General features: G+C 40.6%; 1 protein-coding gene across 2 annotated transcripts in view; it reads right to left on the reverse strand.

The window, feature by feature from the left end:
- mgll (monoglyceride lipase) overlaps positions 1–21,814 on the reverse strand; it is a 49,279-nt gene that overhangs the window by 13,789 nt on the left and 13,676 nt on the right. For both annotated transcript variants that reach the window (XM_033629912.2, XM_033629911.2), the window contains 2 exons: positions 13,196–13,302; positions 3,995–4,131 (listed from right to left, as the gene is read on the reverse strand). In XM_033629912.2, the coding sequence (XP_033485803.1) occupies positions 3,995–4,131; positions 13,196–13,302 (244 nt within the window). The remainder of the gene's footprint in view (positions 1–3,994; positions 4,132–13,195; positions 13,303–21,814) is intronic.

Consider the following 21,814-nt stretch of genomic DNA (forward strand, 5'->3'; position numbering starts at 1 on the left):
TAAAAATTAATTTAAAAAGCTAACTATAAGTAAAAGCTAGTGTTGTGCTGAGGGAGTACACACACCATGTAAAGGCCACATTTGCTCTTATTAATGACTTATTACTGTCCTGAAGTATTAATTAAGTATTTATTAACATTAATAAAGCCACTTAACGTGATAAACCTTGGGTTACTTTGAAATTAAAACCTGGACGTATGGAACGTATAAAGGCTCCAGTCTGTGAAAGTGTGCTAGAGGCCCAGTTTGTGAGATTTGGGGGAATCTTTTGGCAGAAATAGTATATAATATTTATAACTATGTTTTCATTTATTTATAATCACCTGAGAAAAAGAATCGCTGTGTTTTTGTTACTCTAGAATGAGTTGTTTACATCTACATACAGAGTGGGTCCTCTTCTACAGAGTTCGCCATGTTGTTTCTACAGCAGCCCAGAATGGACAAACCAAACGCTGGCTCTAGAGAGGGCCATTCATGTTTTCATGTGTCATGGTGGGTCTCCTACAACCTTGACAGATGAGAGAAGTTTCCCTGGTTGCAATCTGCAACCTCGCTGCTTGATGACACTAAATCCTACACACTACATCTTTAAATACTTTTCCACTAGCTATATATATATTTGCAAACAATGTAGATCTCGTTTTTCCTCAAAGCTCGTCATATCTGCCTAAAAAACCCTTTTGTTTTTCTGGAATCCAACAAGCCCACTGAATCGCTGCTGTGCAGAGAGATAACAAGGCTCTGTGCGTCTCATGGCAGAGCAGTTCTGTAATGAATTTGCATTTATCCTCTGTGTTCTCTGCTTGAAAAGTCTCTTCCAGCTGTGAGCAAAAATACTAATAACTATATTTGTGTTTGTCCTGAAATGCCTCTGACTTACGCAGGTGGTGCAGACTACACTCTGTTCAGAGAAGCTCTTGTTTTGTGTACAGTGAAGTTAGCATCTTCCTTATACAACATAAGATACTGCACTCTAGATATAACTGCACACATCAAAACATTTGTGTGTTCTGTATGAATACAGAATCTGAGCAGCTTGTTCATCTGACACAAATGATTAAATGTGAGTACAAGCTGACTGGACTTGAGAGTAATCATTTATTACATAACTCATCAATACCGTTTGTGTTCTGTTAGCTGTACTAAGAGTTAGTGGGTCACTGAGCACAACAGTGAGAGAGGCTGTGCTGTTGAATGCAGCTCTGTGAAAAACTGAATAAACTTATCGGTTAATAGTTCCCTGGCCAGCCTTGATGCTTTTTGTGTCCAGACGTTATGTAATTTTTCTCAATGAAAATTCTGGTTGGACTCTGTTTGTGTCTGTATATTTCATAAAGCCATATTTTGGACTCTTCAAAGACTGTTTGATGCTGTCTGCACTGAATTTAACACAATTTTAATTCCCTATAGTAAACTCTGTTAAAGCAAATGGGAAATTAATAATTCATTAGATATGGGTTTGTATTTGTAACTGTTTTGTTCCATGTTAAAACATGTTTACTGCACAAAACAGCATGCAGCACCCTACATGTAGCTGAATATTACATTTAAAGGCACAGTAGTTCAGTGATTAGCACTATGTGGAGTTTGCATGAGCTCCTTATGTCAGCGTGGGTTTTCTCCAGGTTCTCCAGCTTCCTCCCACAGTGCAAAGACATGCAGGATAACTGGTGACTCTAAATTGTCTGTAGCTCTGTAGCTCTCTGTCTCTATATGTCAGACCTGTCCAGGATGTACCCTGCCTCTCCCTCAGTGACACCTGGGCTCCAGCACCCCCCATGACAATTAGTTGCAGATAATGCATGAATGAATAAATTGAATGAATGAATGAATTACCGTATGGAGGCAAAGTCAGGAGGCCATTAGCTTAGCTTAGCATTAAGACTGGAAAATCCATATATATATATATATATATATATACTGACTGTAAAAACACAATTTATGATTTAAAAAGGAGTGACGTGTTGAAAATATTTTTTGAAGAAAACAATGCTTCTGTGCTAAGTTCATCTGGCTGTAGTGCTGGTTGCCTGGCAACCTCACTGTGGTGAAAATAGAGAATGTGAAGTTGACGTCACTTTGTGTTAAATTGTTTTGGATGGGGGATCCTCTTATAAGAATCACGCTGTGTTACCAGTGCCTGCTACAGTGATCAAGCAGCTATTTGGACAAAGTAATTAATCTGAACAACATAGAACCATGTGACTTATCAACACATGGTTGAATAACAAACTACGATGCACTTCCTCCATTCACATACTGTGAACAATCTAGTTTCTGGACTGAGTGCATAGACCTTAATAACAGAGATAACAGAGAGTAACAGAGTGCAGTTCTCAGAAGATGGCACCCCTGTCCCACATGGGGTGATGTACCATCACATTTTCTATAGCCTACCCAAGACAGTCACTGCTACTGTTGTTCAAGCAGAGATAGTTACAATAATTTTGATAACTGATTAATTGGGCCAAAACACTTGCTTGTAAGGATCTGGTGCTTTTGTCTGTTTACATCTTTGGAAATTTAATATGTTGAAGTTTTGGAATGTTAGAGGGACAAAACAAGTTAGCTATTTGAAGATGATACCTTTGGCTGTGATAAATTTGGTAAATAGGTTCGACATTTTGTAAAATATGGTTACGGTTCAGTGAGAAGACACACATTAAATATACAACAACACCTAACAACCTATTAGCTTAGCTTAGCACAAAGACTGTAAACAGGGAAGAACTGCTAGCCTAGCGCTTTGCGTAGGTAACAATCCACTTACCAGCACATGTAAAGCTCTCTAGTTAGCATGTGCTTCAGAGATGCTGGTTGGTGGATTTTATAACCACTGCACATTGTCAGGCTAGCTTTTCCAGTCATTGTGCTAAGCTAAGCTAGCCAGCTGCAGGTACAAATTTATGGGAGTGATGTTGATCTTCTTGTGTAACTCAGAGAGCAAATAAGTGTAGGACCCAAAATGTAAGACTAAACTAAATAATGAATCAATTCATTGAAAAATAATCAATAGAATCTAAAAATTATACTATATTATTCCCACTGAAGAAAACATTTATGTACATAGAAAACATTAGGACATCTACTGCTGTATTTCCCATAGTTTGTACTCTTGGAAGCCTGAAATTGAGGATAAAGGTGAACACAGTATCGATACATAAGGTCACTAGAGCATTACACATTATCTAGACTCCTGGACTGGCACACTGTCTGTTCTCCATCAACAAAAACACCCACATTGCCCTTGAGCAGGTCACTGAACCTGCAACTGCTCTGTTGGAGGTTTTCAGTGACCAGCAGCAGCAGCTGCTGCGGGCTGTGCAGAATCTGTGTCACTGTGTAAAAGGTAAGTTTAGTGAGAAGAGCCAACTTAGCAAACCTTCACTGAACTGTTTCCCTGCAGGTGGAGGTGAAATCTGTTCCTTGTACAGAAATGATTTGTGTGGTGCTTCTGTCCAAGCCAAACCAAAGAAAATATTATTAAAAGCAGGGTGTCAAAGCATTTCACTGCATGAAACTGCCAGTAATATTAAAACCCCCTGATTCTATTGTTATTCTGCCGTCACATTTCATGCAGAACACCATGCTCTCTGGTTTTTCATGGCTGACTATTTTGGGACATGAACCACTTCATACTGAAAGAAGAGCGTGTGCCATTTTTTCCATTTGAATATCACGATGTCGAAGAAAACCTCTCAACACTGATCTCAGTATTTTTCTTTCCCGTGCTTGAACCAGGCTTGCCCTTCAATTTCATGCAGCTGTCTCTCTGTGTGTCTGAGTCGAGCACACTGTACCGAGAGCTCTGAAACAATATAATGTCATTTCACACCAAACAAAACAAACAAACCCAGACGGCAGCCAACGTTTCAATATCCTCAGAGCTATTATTTGAAAAACAATAATGTGATTAAAATAAAAACATAACCCAAAGACTGACCCACAATTTAAGCTGCAATTACAGCAAAATACAGCATGGGGAGTATCCTACCATGGAGTGACCCACGATGAAGATGGGCAGGTCTGGGTGGCGGGACTTCATCAGGTCAATGTGCTGCAGGGAGTCTCTGATATAAACCTGGAAGTCTTTGATGTTCATCCTTTCTCCTTCACTCTGACCATGGCCAACTGTGTAGAGAGAGAGAGGGAAGCAGAAGAAAAGACTGCTGTGAGGAAACTGATACTGCTGCAAGATATTTATTGAGACCTTTTTAATACCTCCAAATTGAAAAAGAAAACAATACTTGTGGCAAACACTTCTTCTTTTCCAGGGTTAAAGTGAGAATCACAGTCACTTATTTAGCAGGCTGCCGTGAAATTATCACAGCTCAGAGATACAAAATAAAAAGACAACATGCAGACTAAACAAAAATGCAAATGAACACCTTACTTAGACTTACAGAGACAGACAGTGTGAGACATTTGTACCCCATTTTAGATCTTGACATGGGAACACAGGGGACATGTCCCCCTCAGTATGCAGAACATGTGCATTTGTCCCCACCAATAGAAACACTATTATTTTGATGAAATTAAATACAATTATACCATTAATTAATGCAGAAAAGGCACATATTGGTGCATAAACTTTTCAAGAATGCAGGAAGTTTGACACTAAAAATTTTCTAGCAAAGAACCCCTGTTTGATATGTGTCCCCTTCAGTGTTGAAATGAAACCTATGCCCTTGGATCTTCGTTTGGATTGACTGCAACTCTTGGTGCATTCCATTTACATTGGTAAGTTGAAATTTCCGAGTTCCTAGATGGAAATTTTAAGTGGAATGCCCACTGAAGTTGGATTTCCAACTCAGGAGTCGGAGGAGCCTCAGCAACCCTGACCTCAAAATCAAATATGGCTGCTCTGAGCATCAACAGAAGTGAAACCTGCAGTAATATACAGTTTATTAGCACTGTCTTGCTCGTATCTCATTAAATAATTTGTACACACAGCACTGTCCAACTTCTGTCTGGATGTGTTGCTACAGTGTTTGCATGAGGAAAATACAGCATAATTCTTTGTTACCAACTGATAATGCTAACAATGGCTAACCTGGCTTGAACTGGTTATTGCTAATAACAACTTGGCAGCGTCCAGGGCTGAAAAATGAAGCCAACATATAAGTGCCAAAAACAGCCACTTGAGGCTGGCCCTTGAAGCCAGTCAATTTTGATTAACCCCTACGTTAAAATGTCAAACTTTACAGCAGAAATAAACATGTTGACAGCAAGGCACAAAAAATGGTTTTAGACTCTAGAGCTAATTTCGGGGGGTAAATTTGCATATAACTCACACATTTACAGCTTAAAGTAAAACATAATTAGTATAAGCTGCAGCTTCTCAGTGAGATCAATCCCTCCTCCACAGCTCCACCCTCTCGCCCAAATACATTCAGTTCTTCAGGCTTCAAAACATGACTCCACAAACCAATTTGTGACGCCACAGCAGCTGTGTTCATTACTTTTATAGTCTGTCTTTTTGATTTGTTGTACTTGACTGCGGTCAACTTGAGTGTGATGTCATTCCCAGCTCCAACCTCCGACATCCGGTCTAAAGGAGCAAGGCACGATCAAATAAGGGAATTGGCATGTACACCTGGATTAGGGTGAGAGCAAGAAGGAAGGGAGAGAAAAAAGTGGGATAGAGGACAGATAAAGGGGTAAGGAAAAGAACACGAAGAGGAGGAAAAGAAAGGAAGACGAAGGAAAAGTGAAGTCAAGAGAAAATGGAGGGAAAGTAGAAGTGAAGGAGGAGGGGTGAGAGGAGGAGAGACAGACACAGAGACAGGAGAGAGAAATTTGACTGACAGATGGAGAGGAGGAATAAATATGAATATGTATGTGTGTGTGCATATATAGATTGTGTGTGTGCATCTTCTCATCGAGCTCTCTGCAGCAGTGGGTGAGAGGTGAGGCAGGTTGCCATGGCGACCATTGAACCAATAACACCGCCGAGCTCCTAAACATTCACAACATGTGCAGCTCACACCTTCCCGCTCTCGCTCTGTAATCTTAAGTGCATGTGTGTATTTATAAACACTGTGTATGTGCTCCGTATATGCGAGGATGTCTTGACGCTATATGTTTTTTCTCCTCGTCAATACTGAAGCAATCATCGCAGCGTGGAAATCAATATCCAGTGAGTGATGGAGCATTGCAAACTTCAGATTGATGCACATTGTGTGTCCTCCCACGTCGGATCAATGACCTCACACTCTACTGAGTCCGCATCTTTTGTTATTACTCGAACACACAGAGAAGATGTTCACACATGAGCACACTTCATACAGCTTACACATAGAGACACATAAACACTGCAGAACTCCCCCCCCCACTGCTGTACAACTGGAGGAGCTGCAACATGCAAACAGTCCTGATATGACTGTTTATAGCTGTGACCAGCAGCTCTGTAGTTCGATGTATTGATTGGTTGGGCAGGCGGTCAGTCGGTCAGCCAACATTTTTTGCCCCAGGATGCTGTAATTGGGCATGGAGGTCACAGCTATTGCAAATTCACACTAGGATTCTCTGGGTAATGACTCAGTTGGATTTCAGGGTTGATGATAACTACGGCTGGGTGATATGGAGAAATTCAAATACAATGGCATTTTTGACAAAATACCCTTATGTTGATATTGCAACGATATTGAAGGGTTGGCTATTGGTGCTTTCACAAAGTATTTGCACAATGAGATTTCTGATAAATAATCATCAGTAATGTGGATATAATGACTAAGTGGGTGAAGACGAATGATAGAACAATCTGGTGAGTTGAGAAACCTACATCACTTTACTGCAAGTCAGCCTGAAACCACAAAAAGACAACACTTTCGATAGCCTAAATTTGAGACAATATCTAGTCTCAAATCACATTAACGATATGTTATCGATATATTCCCCAGCCCTAATTATGACACAGTGACAGTCTAGTTGACTCATCATATATGCATCGGGAGTAAGATTAATTGTGGTAACATACAAGTGGGCTGATACATTAGAAAAAGGCGAATAATTGATTTTTAACCAGACCATATCCAGAGCAACAGACTGAATCCTAGAAGCATTAAGCAGTAACCATGGGTGCCCACTGTCGAGTTGTGATAATGATTTACATGGTATAAGAGAATGTGGGCAGCAACTCATGATTATTTTCATTTCTGTTAAATCTTTGATTATTTTTTCATTAAAGGTCCACTATGTAGTATTTAGTGGCATCTAGTGGAGAGGTTGTAGATTGCTACCAACTGAAACGTCTCCTGTGTGTCAAGCATGTAGGAGAACTACGTTGGCTGATGCGAAAACGTGAATGGCCCTGTCTGAGGCCAGTTTTTGGTTTGTCCATTCTAGGCTATGGTGAAACAACATGGCCGACTTTGTGGAAAAGGACCCGCTTCATATATAGATCCAAATGGCTCATTTTAAGGTAGCAAAAACATGATTCTTATTTTCAGGTGATTAGAAACTAATGAAAACACAGCTATGAATACTGTATTCCATATCTGCCAATAGATTCCCCTAAATCCTTATTCTCCAAAATATCACCAAGTTGTCATTTTAGCCCAAAATGTATACAAAAATATATATAACCCCTATTTAGTACTTACAAGTAATATGTAAACACTGACTAACGGTTTCTAACACACTACAATAAAATTGTAAGTAGATTTAAGTGTTTATTAATGTATTTGTCAACAATTATAACTCCTCCTTTGGCAACTATCTATGGAATGATAATATAGTAAAACACAGCTGTAATAATGTGAAACATTTAGAGTCTGTGTAATGTGATGCTATGGGATGCTGACAAACATTTTAATGGATATGAGTTTCATGATTTTTCAAGTACTCTGCAATTATAATGGTACAAATGATGGCTGTTTTATGGTGTGTGCAGTGTCATCTCTCACCGAAATAAACTCAATCAAACAACGAAAAAACGAATATTTCTGTCCTGATAATGGCCTGCTGGGGAAGCTCTTTCTAATCCAGTCAGAGTTGTAGGAAAAACAATCTTTGCACAGAGTGATGAATTCAGAAACTCCGCAAGCACCGATCTAATTAATTGTCAAAATTCCATTATTTTCCTATAATATATTGAGAGAACAAACATGATTTGAGCATCACCAGGCAGCATTAGTCTGGTCCTGTCTTCTGTTATCTGTGCCTCTCACCAACAACCCATCATGAATATTCACTGCTTGATTATGAAATGTCTGCCTCAATATGAGGGGTTTTTTTGCACATCAAGGGATATGCATACACCTCTGTATCCACATTCTATGACAGCCAAAATGTTTCATGCGTTTCAGCTGTAAGGTTGGTGTTTTGCTGTTGAATTTTAAGTTGGTTAACCACCATGCCATATTTGGAGGTTGCTCTCTGATAAATACACTGAACAAAACTATAAACACAACACTTCTGTCAAAGACCTTTTCCCTGCACACAGGAGGCTTATCTCTGTCAAATGTTGTTCACAAATTTGTTAAATAATAACATAATCCATAATCCATCCACCTGACAGGTGGCATATTAAGATGCTGACTAAATAGCATGATGATTACACAGTTGTGCCTGGGGGCTGGTAGCAATTAAAGGCCGCTCTAAAATATGCAGTTTGATGACACAACAAAATGCCACAGTTGTCACAAGTTTTGAGGGAGCGTGCCGTTGGCATGCTGACTGCAGGCACCCATGAACTGAATGTCCATTTCACTACCATACGCCGTCTTCAGTGTCATTTCCATTAATTTGGCAGTACATCCAGCCACTCTAGTGAGCCAGCCCAGGACCTCAACATCCAGCTTCTTCTCCTGCAAGATCATCTGAGACCAGACACAGATATGAAGATGCTGAGTCTGAAAGTCATGTGCTCATATGGCTACATGTGGTCTGTAGATGCCAGGATGGTTGGATGTACTGCCAAATTCCTGGAAATGACATTGGAGATGGCTCATGGTAGCAAAATGAACATTTATTTGACAGGCAGTAGCTCTGGTGGACATTCCTGCAGTCAGCATGCCAATGGCACGCTCCCTCAAAACTTGTGACATCTGTGGCGCTGTGTTGTGTGATCAAACTGCACATTTCAGAATGGCCTTTTATTGTGACCAGCCCAAAGCACACCTGTGTAGTAATCATGCTGTTTGAATCAGCATCTTGATATGCCACACCTGTAAGCTGGATGGTGGGAAAAAATGAGAGAAACAAGTCTCTGGTGTGCAAAAAAAGTCTTACATCTTTAACCTAAACCTGTGAAAAATGGGAGTAAAAGCAAAAGTGTTGCCTTTATATTTTTGTTCAGTGTAGCTGCATTGTGTGACAAATGGAACAAACCTCCAGTCTGTGCAGGCAGTGAAAGGAAAAGACCTAAAAGCCCTATAATAAGAAAGAAACACACGAGAGACAGAAGAAAGTGTGACAGAGGAAGAATAAGTGAAAGATTTCAACTGCTGAACTCATCAGGGGCTGCCCGAGGCATGTGTGCATGTGTGAGTGTGTGTGTATCTGTGAGCGATAGATAGATGGAAAACTAGTGTCTACAGGGACTTGTTCCAGTTCAGTATTTTCCATTTAACTGTGTGACATTTTACAGCGAGTCACTGAATAAACTGCTCCTGTGTGAGCAGCCTCAGTCATCCTCATCATTCACATCCCCGCCAGCTCTTTATTGAGACGTCTACCTCTGTAAATATTTCCACATTTACAGCTGGGACTTTATTTCTTTATTGCCCTCTGTCGCTCTGTCGCTCCTGTTTGTCTGTCGATGATTTTTACTGAACACACACACTGCTGTTATTTTAGTGTGGCACTGTTGCACTGTCACATGAGTTCGCACATTCCTGCTGTATCTAAGACCAGTACAGCTGAACAGTGCTGCGTAAGAGCACCTAGGTGAAGGAATGTATCAGAATCGAGATGACACTGCCATTGAGATGCCATGACCTGATTACTATGTACCACCAAGCTAACACTTTCTTCATGCATGTTTATGCCTTCCTTTCTTTCTGTGTAACCAGTATTGTATTCTGAGCCCATGGACATTTCACGTTCAAAGTGAACATATAGTTGGGAAAACAGCAAACGGTGAAACATGGGGAGGTTTTGTTAGTTATATCAGTTGAAAAAAAAAACATGCTGGTCATCTTTGCTAATCTGCACTAAACACAAAGTACAGCTGAGGATGATGGGATTGTCTTTAGTTTTGCAGATATTTGAAAATAAAGGTAAGTATTTTGGTTATTACAATTTACCCTGAGGTGGGCATGACTGTTTATACTAAATATCATCTATCAATTTCATCCATCTATCCATCCATCCATTTCCAGAACCACTTATCCTCTTGAGGGTCGCGGGGGGCCTGGAGCCTATCCCAGCTGACATTGGGCAAGAGGCAGGGTACACCCTGAACAGGTCGTTAGACTATCGCAGGGACGAAACATAGAGAGACAGAGACAGACCATTCATGCTCACATTCACACCTACGGACAATTTAGAGTCACCAATTAACCTGCATGTCTTTGGACTGTGGGAGGAAGCTGGAGTACCCAGAGAAATCCCACGCTGACACGGGGAGAACATGCAAGCTCCGCGCAGAAGGGCTCCCCCACCCTGGGTTTGAACCAGGAATCCTCTCACTGTGAGGCGACAATGCTAACCACTGCCCCTATTCTTATTAGTTACAATGACCCTTAAAGAAATGAAAACAGGGTTTCAAGAAGACTTGAAAGCATTTTTTTAAATGGAAGTATGTGTTAAATGTCTGACAGGCGGTCAAGGAGAAAGGTGATGCGTAAGTGCAGGTGCGATTCTCCTTCTGCCTGCATTTCTTTTTCAACACTGTAGATAGGCAAATGCACATGGTATGATAACCATCAAGTTTCATACCATGCAGTTTCATGGTATACCACTTCAACCCTTGTGCGGACCATGACTGTCTGTACTACATTTCACAGCAATCCATCCAATATCCAATACACATGTTGGTATTTCAGTCTAAACTTAAGTTGTGGACTGACTGACTGACTAACTGACCTCTAAACAGCCGTGCTGTTAGTGTGGCTAAAAACTAAATTTCAACCTTATGATGGCAAAAAAGTCCATCATAACACCATTAACAGCTGTACATCAACGTATGTCAATTGTCTGATTAGCATCCTTTTGATTGTAATTTGTGATCGTATTATTTGTTACAAGTTTCTGTTCCTGGCACTATGGTGATTAGCTCCAGGGTTGTGTGGCTGTGTGGGACTGTCACTTAGAGTAAATGGCCCGTTTGTAAGGGAGTGAAGGGGGGAAACGAACTATAGAGAGCCAATTGCAGGGACTGAGTACTTGTCTTCGGTAAGTTTGTTTATGTTGGATTAAAGGTCTGTAGAATCCCTTTTCATTATCTATACTGTAGTATCTTTACAGACACGTGCATGCACACAGACACTGTAAGTGCTCTTCTCTATTGGATAGTACACATGAGCTGTTAATACATGAGCTTGTCAATACATTCTTACTATATAATGACGAAAACTCTGTCTGTGTGTCTGTGTGTCTGTTTCACATTTTTCTCCTCACTGACTTGGTCAATCCATGTGAAATTTGGCACAGTGGTAGAGGGTCATGGGAGGATGCGAATGAAGCAATATTACATCAATTGGCCAAAGTGGGGCGCTATAGCAACCGATTGAAATTGCAAACTTTGAATGGACATATCTCATGCCCCGTATGTTGTAGAGACATGAAACTTTGCACAGACATGCCTCTCCTCATGAGGAACAAATTTCCCTCAAGAACCCATAACTTCCGGTTATATAGATTTTCCGCCATTTTTAATTTTTTTTAAAAACATTTCAAATCGATCTCGTCCTAGGAAGTTTGACCGATCTGCATGAAACTCGGTGAACATAATCTAGGGACCAATATCTAAAGTTCCCTCTTGGCAAAAGTTCATCACATAAAGGTGTATAACATCTCAAGGGTTTCACCGATCACCACGCAACTTTGTAGGCATATGACCACACATAATCTGAGGGGACCCCTCCATTATTGACCCCATCAAACAAAATGGGGGCGCTAGAGAGCTAATTTCTTATCTAGGCCTAACTGCCATATCGATTTTTACTAAACTTGGTAGATATGTAGAACAGGACGCCTCAAGGTGACTGGAGAAATTTAACTCTAATTGGCAACTGGGTGGCGCTATAACAACAGAAAAATGCTTAAAAATGGCTAAAATGCAACCAATCACTGTGGCTCCCCCTGTGGCCGAATGTTTGTTTGTTTTTTCTTCTAATTTTTGTTATGACTAAGTCATGGTATGGTATGCTGTACTCAATGGGTATGGACTAGTATTATTTAACGACAGAAAGAGATTGCATTACTTGTTCCCCTGGACTTTCTTCCGGTCTCATCGGTGGGTATGTGATCAGTCGCTGCAACGTGCCATCAGGTTGCATTTCTCCAAAAGTTGATTCTGTCTTAACTTTTTGCCACAGGCAGCCATGGTTTCAGGAACCCGTGTGGCCCCACTGTTGCAGCCTAGACACACTACCCACATTCTAATAAATGGGAGGACTGGTGTTTATTTGATGTAAATGCAGCCTTACGTGTACTATGGCAGCTTCAGCCCTCCGAGGAAGGCATATCTCTATTACTTGTAAGCTTTTATCCACTTTTCTCTAACTGTAATAAAGAATCTGGGGAGCTTTTCTTGACATAATCTTGAACAAGATGCTAAACCATTAACTACTAAGAGTTATTCACTCTGGCCATGAGAATTGGCTACAAACCTAAACTGGTCTCTTGTCTGAGCTCAGAACCAGTTCCCCCAGTGCTGAGGTGTCAGCACGACAGAGTTTCGCTGAAACCTGAACAGAGCCAGAAGTTTCATTCACACTTCAAACTGACGCTTGTGAAGTTTTCCTTGACAGTGCATTAAAAGCGCACCACCTACACACTTACGCACACAGAGGCACTGCTGAAGAACAATGGAGCAATGTACCACCGAGCCTAATTAATCTTCCCTAACAGGCTTCCTTCACTCAACAATTAACAAGACCCATTACTGCAGAGAGGGGGATGATGGGCTTTCTTTGAAGCTATGCACAAGCTATTCTATGTCTGAACTCCGGATGAACACAAGGGCAACCATGAGTGTAGGTGTAATCGCATTCATGTAATGTAACGTAATGTGTTTGTGACTCACCGTGGTCGTGTGCAAATACCAGCAGGGACAGTTCCTTCAGTCTCTGTGCAATCTCATCGTACGGCCCAGAATGCTCCCCGGCCCCGTGGACAATTAACACCAGAGCCCTGAGAGGAGGAGAGGAAAGAGTTAATTCACAAAGGCAGACCTGAGCTTGGCCTCCTCCTTTTTCTTTTTTATCTCACACACACACAGCGACAAACAAACAGCAAATGTTTGCATTTTTTGGGAGCGTCATCCTTCCTTGATTTATCAAACTGTTCCGGCTGAAGTAAATCTAAAAGATTTCTTTCTGTCTTCAGTCCAGGACTTTATTTGAAGACACTGTAAGGGGAGGAGGGTGGTGAGATGGAGGAACTGATGGGGTGGAGATGAGCAGAAACGTACATAGAAGGAAAAAATACAAACAATCTGACGCAATGATAATCCGAAAAAAATCCTCGCTGACAGGCAGGTGAGGGATTTTCTGTGTGAATTCCTTTTGAGGTATAAAATGAACATATCTCAGTTCACCATTGCTTTAATTGTGTGTGTGTGTGTGTGTGTGTGTGAGAGAGAGAGAGAGAGAGAGACTGAGATGATAGAAGAAAGATGAGAATGTTTTCAGAGATAGCAGCTATCATCCATCTGTCTGTCTGCCTGCCTCAACACACCCCTTCCTTCCCGACTCTAAACAGACACTGAGGGAAATCAAAACACAATTAATACACAGAAAATAAGCTTTTCAACACTCCTGCTCTCTTTTCGTGGAAACTAGGGTTTGGTTTTCTGAGAAGATCCATTAAAACGTTCAGCAAAATGGAGCCTGTATGCAAATATTTCTTTGGAACAGCAGATTCAGAGGTTCAGCTTCCATCCAAGAGAACATTAGAAGTTTACAGAGTGATTTATAATGCTTCACTCAATACGGCTGCATGGAAATAAACACTTCACTTCAAATATCCTGAAGTTTTTCTGCTGGTTTGAGGCAAAACCATTTTCTTAATGAGGAAATTATGCTGTAAATAGCACCGGAATTTCATTTCACGCATTAATGATACAGTATAAGAGGCATTTTTTTTGGGAGTTGTGTTTTCTGATGTTATTGTGTTCCTGTTTGTCCCAGCTCCGCTCATGGAGGCATATATTTTTTTAAATTGCACGCTGGCAGATGTTTCAATTAAAATTCAATTAGCAGTCACTTAACTATCTCCTCTGGGGCAAACTGGTGTCAAAACAAAACTGTGTTTCAAAGAGGTTTTTGGTTTATGCAGTATCATGAAACAGAACTAGATAATTATAGGGTCCACTGATATTTCTGTAACAATACTGTATCAAAAGACAAAGTGAAACAATGTTACAACGTGTCAGGGGTTGCTTGTAGTGGTTAAAGGATAATTTCAAACCAAAATCAAAAACTATCCTCTTACCTGTAGGACTATTTATCAATCTACATTGCTTTGGTGTGAGTTGCCGAGTTCAAGATATCGGCCATAGAGATGTCTGCCTTCTCTTGAATATAATGAAACTAGATGGAGCTCAGCTTGTGGTGCTCAAACCACCAAAGAATTGCATTTGAAAACTCAGCAGCAATGTTTCTTTCCAGAAATCATGACCTGGTTACTCAAAATAATCCACAGACCTGTGTTGTTGTGAGCAGTTTCATGCAGGAACTACTTTCTTTCCACAGAACTACACCCACCAACTGTATCACTGCACAGAAGGAAGTGTGCATCTACTCATGGACAAGCGGATGTAAACAATAATGGCATCTTCCTCAGCCGAGCTGTAGCATTAGCTAGCTCAGTGGTGCTAGGCAAGCTAGCAGTAGATGAAAGCTGCACTCTGCACAGTGATACGGTTAGCAGGTGTAGTCTGGTAAAGATGATAGATTAGATAGATTGCCATCTAATTTCATATATTTAGGAGAAGGCAGACATCTCTATGGCTGAAATCCTCAACTCAGCAACTCACATCAAAACAGTCTAGACTGACTAGATATAGAATAGGACTACAGGTAAGAGGAAAAATATGTATTTCTGATTTTGGCATGAACTATCCCTGTAACCTACAGCGAAACAGCGTCAGAATCTGCAGTTTCCGTCAGCTTAACAGGGCTCTGTAGTTTCAGCTCATTGTTTGGCTGTTCAGCCCACATATTTACTGCTTTGGTTCACTGTTACTGCTATCATGATGTTGTTTTCAGCCACAGCAGGTAGCTTTTTTTGTTAAAAGGCTCTAAAACCCTACAACTTGCTCAACACCAAACAATGGACAGACACAGTTAGCGAGTTAGTTGGTAGAGACCAAAAACAGAGCTAAAAGAGAGTTAACATGGGGTTTACATTCATCAGGTGGACTAAAACTAGACTCCAAATGAGTAAATAAGCAACTGTCGATTACACGTTTACCAAATCAACTTAAAAGTTGATGACATGTCAACTTTGTGTTCACTTGCTCTTCAAAAAAATCTGTTTTTGCAGGTTTACCATGACATCATATTTTGAATGTTATATATTGTGCCCATTGCAGGTTATTCAATATCAGATATGGTTACATGACTACTTGTGTTACTTATGTTTTCATCCTGGAATTTTAGTTGATGGAGTAATTCCATAAGGATTGTAATTATGATCATGATTACTAAACAGGTAACATATAACTTGCATGTTATAGCACTGGGAAACAAATAAAGAACAAATAAATAATGAATACAACAAAGTAAGAAATTAAGTTAATGACATTTAAAAGTTATATGCATTATAATACCATAGGCCCGTGCATTATAAAGGTAAGTAAAGAGTCCAATAGTGTGTGTGTGTGTGTGTGTTTGACTGAGGTAGAATTGTGACTGTGTATGTCATATTTAGTGTTAGTATTTACCGCCTTCTTTGTGCTACTAGCTTTTTAATATTGCCAATATGCAAATGTTTGATATATAATATTGGAAATTAAAATTTCAACTAATCACAACTGAGGCTTGTTGGACACTTAGGCCTGTCTACCTGTCCTTCAAGGCAACTCAACTGTCTCATTACACACAATGCAATTAGCAGCTTGTCAAACAAAGCTAAAGCTACCGCCAAAACTGACTGTTCAAAATATTGTTCTTTTAACAAAACTGACCCATTATGTAAAAGCTAACAGGATAATCTCTTCTTAAGTTCACCTATTAAATCCATTTCAGTCGGCGCAGAGAGATGATGACAGAGAAAAGAAAAGTTATGATGATATCGAGTAAGGAATCTTCTTTTAAAAACTTCATGTTTACTCGTAAATACAGACCTTTTGGTAATTAATGCACTGCCTGTGAGACAAGGTTTTTTAAGGTTGTACTTCTTCTATCAACGCATATTAAGCAGCGGAGCAGCACTGAAACGCTGCAGTGTTCTCTCTCTAAGCAGCAGCACTGCTGAGAAGCCTGTGAGAGCTTCAATCAGCTTCAATCAGACAATTAGCCCAAATGTATTCAGCGACAGAGAAAAAGGGAGTGGAGTGAAACAGGGAGAAAGTGAGTGAGAGTGTGAGGCGGGTAAAAGAGTGGAATAAGAGTAGCTGTTCATCAGGCTTCATTAGCAAAATCGCACTGATTTCACTCGCTGCTCCTTCCCTCCTTTTAGAAAAGCCATCGCCTCGGGGCTGAGACTTCCTCTGCACTTGCTGGCTCAGAACAAGTGTGTGTATACATGTATGTGTGTGTGTGCTTTTGTGAGCGTGTGTGTGAATGAGTGGCTTTGTATGGGCACAATGTTCAGTAACACACATGCCGAGGGGCAGCAGGGGATTAATGGGGCTAATCTGGGTTCATTGTAAAGACGACTGTACAGTGAACAACACGCTGCACACTCCACTGAAAACCACAGTTGTAATGTGACATTTTTAATTTACTGTCTTTCTTTTCCCAAGATCCTCTCCATCCATCAATCTTTAAATACCTCTTTGGGCTGCTTAGTAATCCTTTTTTTTTCCTGTCTCACTTTTTCCTCAGTTTTCACTTCCTATTTGTTGCCTGAGTTGTCAAAAAGATAAAATTTTAAAAATCAAATTAAGGCAATACGTCTGGTGACAGCTAACAGTGGGAGATGTAAGGTCTGATTTTTTTTTTTTGGAAGGATTTAATCACCCAGAATCTTAACAGATGTCTGCATTCATTCAGATCCAGGCATCTGCAGACAAGTGACAATACTCAGGCATCATCAGTATGTTGGCTCAGCCGTGCAGAGAATAGCTCACTATTTCCACTTTGCTAAAAGTGGTCTGGCAAAGCTCAAGAGGCATTTGCTTGGCACAAGTGTTACTTCAATAGGCTGTGACATTCTGGCATTGTACTACTTTACTTAGACATCAACCTGAACTCTTTCTTCCCCTGGGTGGACAAATGCACCACACACTCTGGGGTCTCATAAGTCTTTGCTACAGAAAAGACCAATGGCAGCCAACAGGGCAGCATAAATTAGTTTCTGGAAACATTCTAGGCTAAAAATAGGCCGTACTGTTTCAGAATTATGCTTTATTTTGTATATTGGACATCTACAGCACTTTAAATCAATTCTCAGGCAAATTACCTGCAGCATTCAACTGACTATGAGCAGGTTTCAGTGATTTAGGAGTCATCTGACTGCCTTTAACTCTAAGTTCAAGATGTCCTCATACTTAAACAACAGAATACCTTTGACTCCCACAACAACATATTTGACCGTTGGTGAGTACCAGCGACAGGTGCATGCACTCACGGTCGCAGTTTTTGCTACCTTAACAAAACTAAGTGGTTAGTTTTACAAAGAAAATCATAGTTTAGGTTACAATAAGTAACTTTTAACTTTTGGTTTCATACAGGACACAAACACTGATGAACTGGGTGAAAGTCCTGTTTGTTTGACCAATATGTTCACTCTAAGTTCTTCCTTACATGGACTGTGTTGCTCTTTATGCTACGTTACCTGACTTGCTCCTTTGCTCTCGCTGTAATTACTACAGCTACGAGAGGTCTCTGCATATATGGAATATGGGTCGTACTAAGCTTGCAAAGATGACCTATATGGCCGTTTTTTTAGCTACTAAGCTAGGACTGACATTCCTGTTATTATTAGGCGTTTCTCCTAACTCCGACCTCCTCAAATATTGACGTTTGGTCATGGACTTGTCACGTCCAAATACGACGTGAAAGGTACCCTGGGAGCATTGGTTGTTGACGTTCTGGGAGGCAATTAACGCATTATGTCAGTACAACACCACAAATTTAAGTTTTATTTTCCTCAAACAACTACAGCATGTGGTTGGGTTTAGGAAAAAAGACCAGGTTTGGCTTTAGAATCTTAAGGGTTTCTTCGGAGTGACAACGGGTTGTGTTTTTCTGTGGGCCTACACAGAAGTTAGCGTCGCCCTGGTTACCTCACCAAAAAGCCTATGTGATTTTTCCATTGGATTTTGGATTACTGCAGAAAATAAGCTCTGTGGCACACAAACGTTCATTATACTTACACGTTTTGTTCAGTAAGAAAATCCTCACAAATGAACATCACTTTATGATTTTTGAAGCCTAAATGAATTCAGCAGATGTAAAAAGCTAATGTTAGGCTATAAACAAACTACACTACAGTCACATTAATTAACATCCCTGCCACAGCAAGGCTGTAAGGCTGTTTTCGGCATTTACATTAAGCCACTTGTTCGCTACTAGCTTTTCAAAGACACATAAAAGCTTCAAAATTCATGAGTGGGGTATTTACTGTCATATTTTATGTCGTGGAACAAAGCATGAAAGTCTGTTAAGCTTGTGTTAACCACAGACATTATTTCAGGTATCTAACCAAAAACCTGACTTCGAGACTAGGGAACCATGGGTGCTATCAGGTTTTAGGACTCATTCCTTTATCTGACGCACTTTAATCTTCCAGTAACAAGAAAAGAAACTTTTAATTATTCTTTGTCATTATCTCTGTTCTCCCTCTCTGTGTCTTTCTCTCTCATGTCTCATGGGAACCGGAGACGCACTTGTCTCCCACACCAGTTTCAGTTGCTGGAACAACATGGCTTATAACCAGCCTTATTAAAACACTCGGAGAGTGAGAGAGAGTTTAGTCCTCCCCCTGGCTCTACTCAGAGCTACTCCAAACAACCACAGGCCCAAAACAAAGCCAAGACCCTAATCCCCTTAATGCAATGCTGACTGGCTGCTCCGAGATTATTTAGGAACTCGCAAACCTTCCAACTGTGCTCAAATGCCACATTCTGCACCTTCGACTGTAAATTTTACACGAAAAAGCCAAAATCTTAGGCATTTTAGGCATGTGGCTGATGCTCACAGAGGCTCACACTTACAAGGAGGAAAGACTTTTCCACTATTTTCCACAACATAATTAATGTATTTCAAATATGTGAACATGTTGTTCCTACATGGTTTGTCAATTTATTTTCTGCACAAAGAAACTGCACAGTTCACTGCTGAGAAATCATAACCAGCATCCAGAGCAATAACGAGTAAAGCTGTGACATTCATTCTGCTGCAAGGGGACACACTCCCATAATTAATCACCAGAATAACAGAAAAACAGTATGGAAGCTAAATAGTGGGAAAATATGCCTGACAAAATTTGAGCCCCCTAGCTGTATTCTATTGGGAAACCTTGGGCTCTGACATTCATGTGGATGCCACCTGACACGCTCCCCCCACCTAAACACCAGTGGAGACCATGCACCCCGCCTCATGGCAACAGAACTCCTCAGTAGCATTGGCCCCCCAGCAGGACAATGCGCCACTCCCCGCCACAAAAACTGCTCAGGAATGACCTTAGGAACATGACAAAGAGCTCAAGGCGTCAACCTGTTCTCCATATTCCCTGGATCCCGATCTGATCAAACATCTATGGGACGTACTGTTACCCCACCTCACAACCCACAGGACTCAAAAGATCTCATGGTAACACCCTGATACCAGGCACCAAAGGACACCCTCAAGAGGTCCTGTGTCCATGCCTTGACAGGTCAGAGCCATTTCTGGTGCAAGGAGGACCCACCGTGGATCGGGGGTACCTTAAGAAGGTTTCCCAGCAGAATATTGCACTGTTACAAGATGATCAATGTTATCCACTTCACCCACCAGTGGTTTATATATTTGTGAAAGCACAAAATATTTGTGAAAGCACAAATATTTGTGAAAGCACAAATAGTCTTTCATTTACTTGGTAACATGGAGCACTGACGCAAGGGACTAGAATGAGGACGGAAAAAGTCTCTGCATTATAGAGACACTATGATAATTGTACATTTTAGTACAAATATTCTCCATTTCACTTACTTTTTTTTTTTTTTTGCTGGAAAAAAAACTGAAACCTGTACATTTCAGTTCTGGTGGCACCTCTGACAGAGCTACAGTGCCTCTGCAAGTAAATCCAGCAATCTGCTTCATAAAATGTGCAAGCAGAATGACAGGCCTGTTTCACTAGATATTTTGACATGTGACAGCAGAAAAAGCACAGGTGTAAATAATAAAATGAACGAAGGCTGAATTCAATTAGATGCGTCAGTTTCAGGGACCTGGTACTGCGCATGGTGGCTCATTGTCACACTGTCATGACTGACTGGGACACTTCAATAGAATGGAGCCAACATTTTCTACCATGACTAGACAAAACATCTGCTGTAAAAAAGGCTTATACCACCCTGACTCTCCTGTTTTGTTGCACCTGACTGGGCAGAACCAGGTTTAATCAGGCAGAAGAACTTAAAAGACATGTTTGACATTAAAAATGTTGATTGTGACATATCACTGGGGCAACAGCTCAACACCATGTGAATGTGTTTATTTAGCTTCTGCTGGTTTGCTCTTATATAAACATACTGTGGTGTTAAATTAACGTTGAAGGTTTTGGCGTCTTTGTGTCCCAACTGGACAGGAGCCAGAGGACGAGACGGAATGTCCGAACACTGGCATGTTAATACGATTAATAGACTTAGACTGCTCAGAACTTCATGGTGTGTGTGTCCCTTCACTCTAATCTTGTGTGTGTGTCACAGTGCGAGTGTGGGAAAAATAGCCACAAATTGTTGAGCTTTCTTTGAAGAGCTGCCCAAAGGAAGTGATGTACAGCGTGTGTGTGACCACATCAGTGCTGTAGACTCAGTGAATGTACAGTTATAGGGGTGTGTATAGAAATATAGAGGCAAAGATTAAAGGAAAAGAGAGAAAACGAGAGGATCAAAGACAGTACGAGGAGATGTATGTGAGACGGAGAGGAAACAGGTCATCAGCAGCTTTTGAAAAGCCAAACTTAGAAACCTTCTAAGACTATAAAACTAAAATAAAGAAACCGCGTGACCAGCTTGCCAAATTATAAACTGAATCCCAGGTGAAGCGCAGTGACTGTAATTGAGACGAATTATATTAAATTATAGGCCAGATCACACCATATTTATATTTAAAATAGGAACATTTTAGAAACAGACCACAGTGGTTCACCAAGGAGCCCTGCGAGCAGTAGTTACACTGTAACAGTATTCTACTCAATTCAATTCATTTTTAATATTGTAGTGTTTAATACACCTTCAAGCGTTGTAAGAACCGGTGGTTTCCCAGGTGACAGTGACATTTGATGCACTTGGAGCAAAAGCAAAATGGACAGAAGAACAATGTGACAGGTG

The sequence above is a fragment of the Epinephelus lanceolatus genome, chromosome 8, assembly GCF_041903045.1.
Source record: "Epinephelus lanceolatus isolate andai-2023 chromosome 8, ASM4190304v1, whole genome shotgun sequence".
NCBI classification, from domain to species: Eukaryota; Metazoa; Chordata; class Actinopteri; order Perciformes; family Serranidae; genus Epinephelus; species Epinephelus lanceolatus.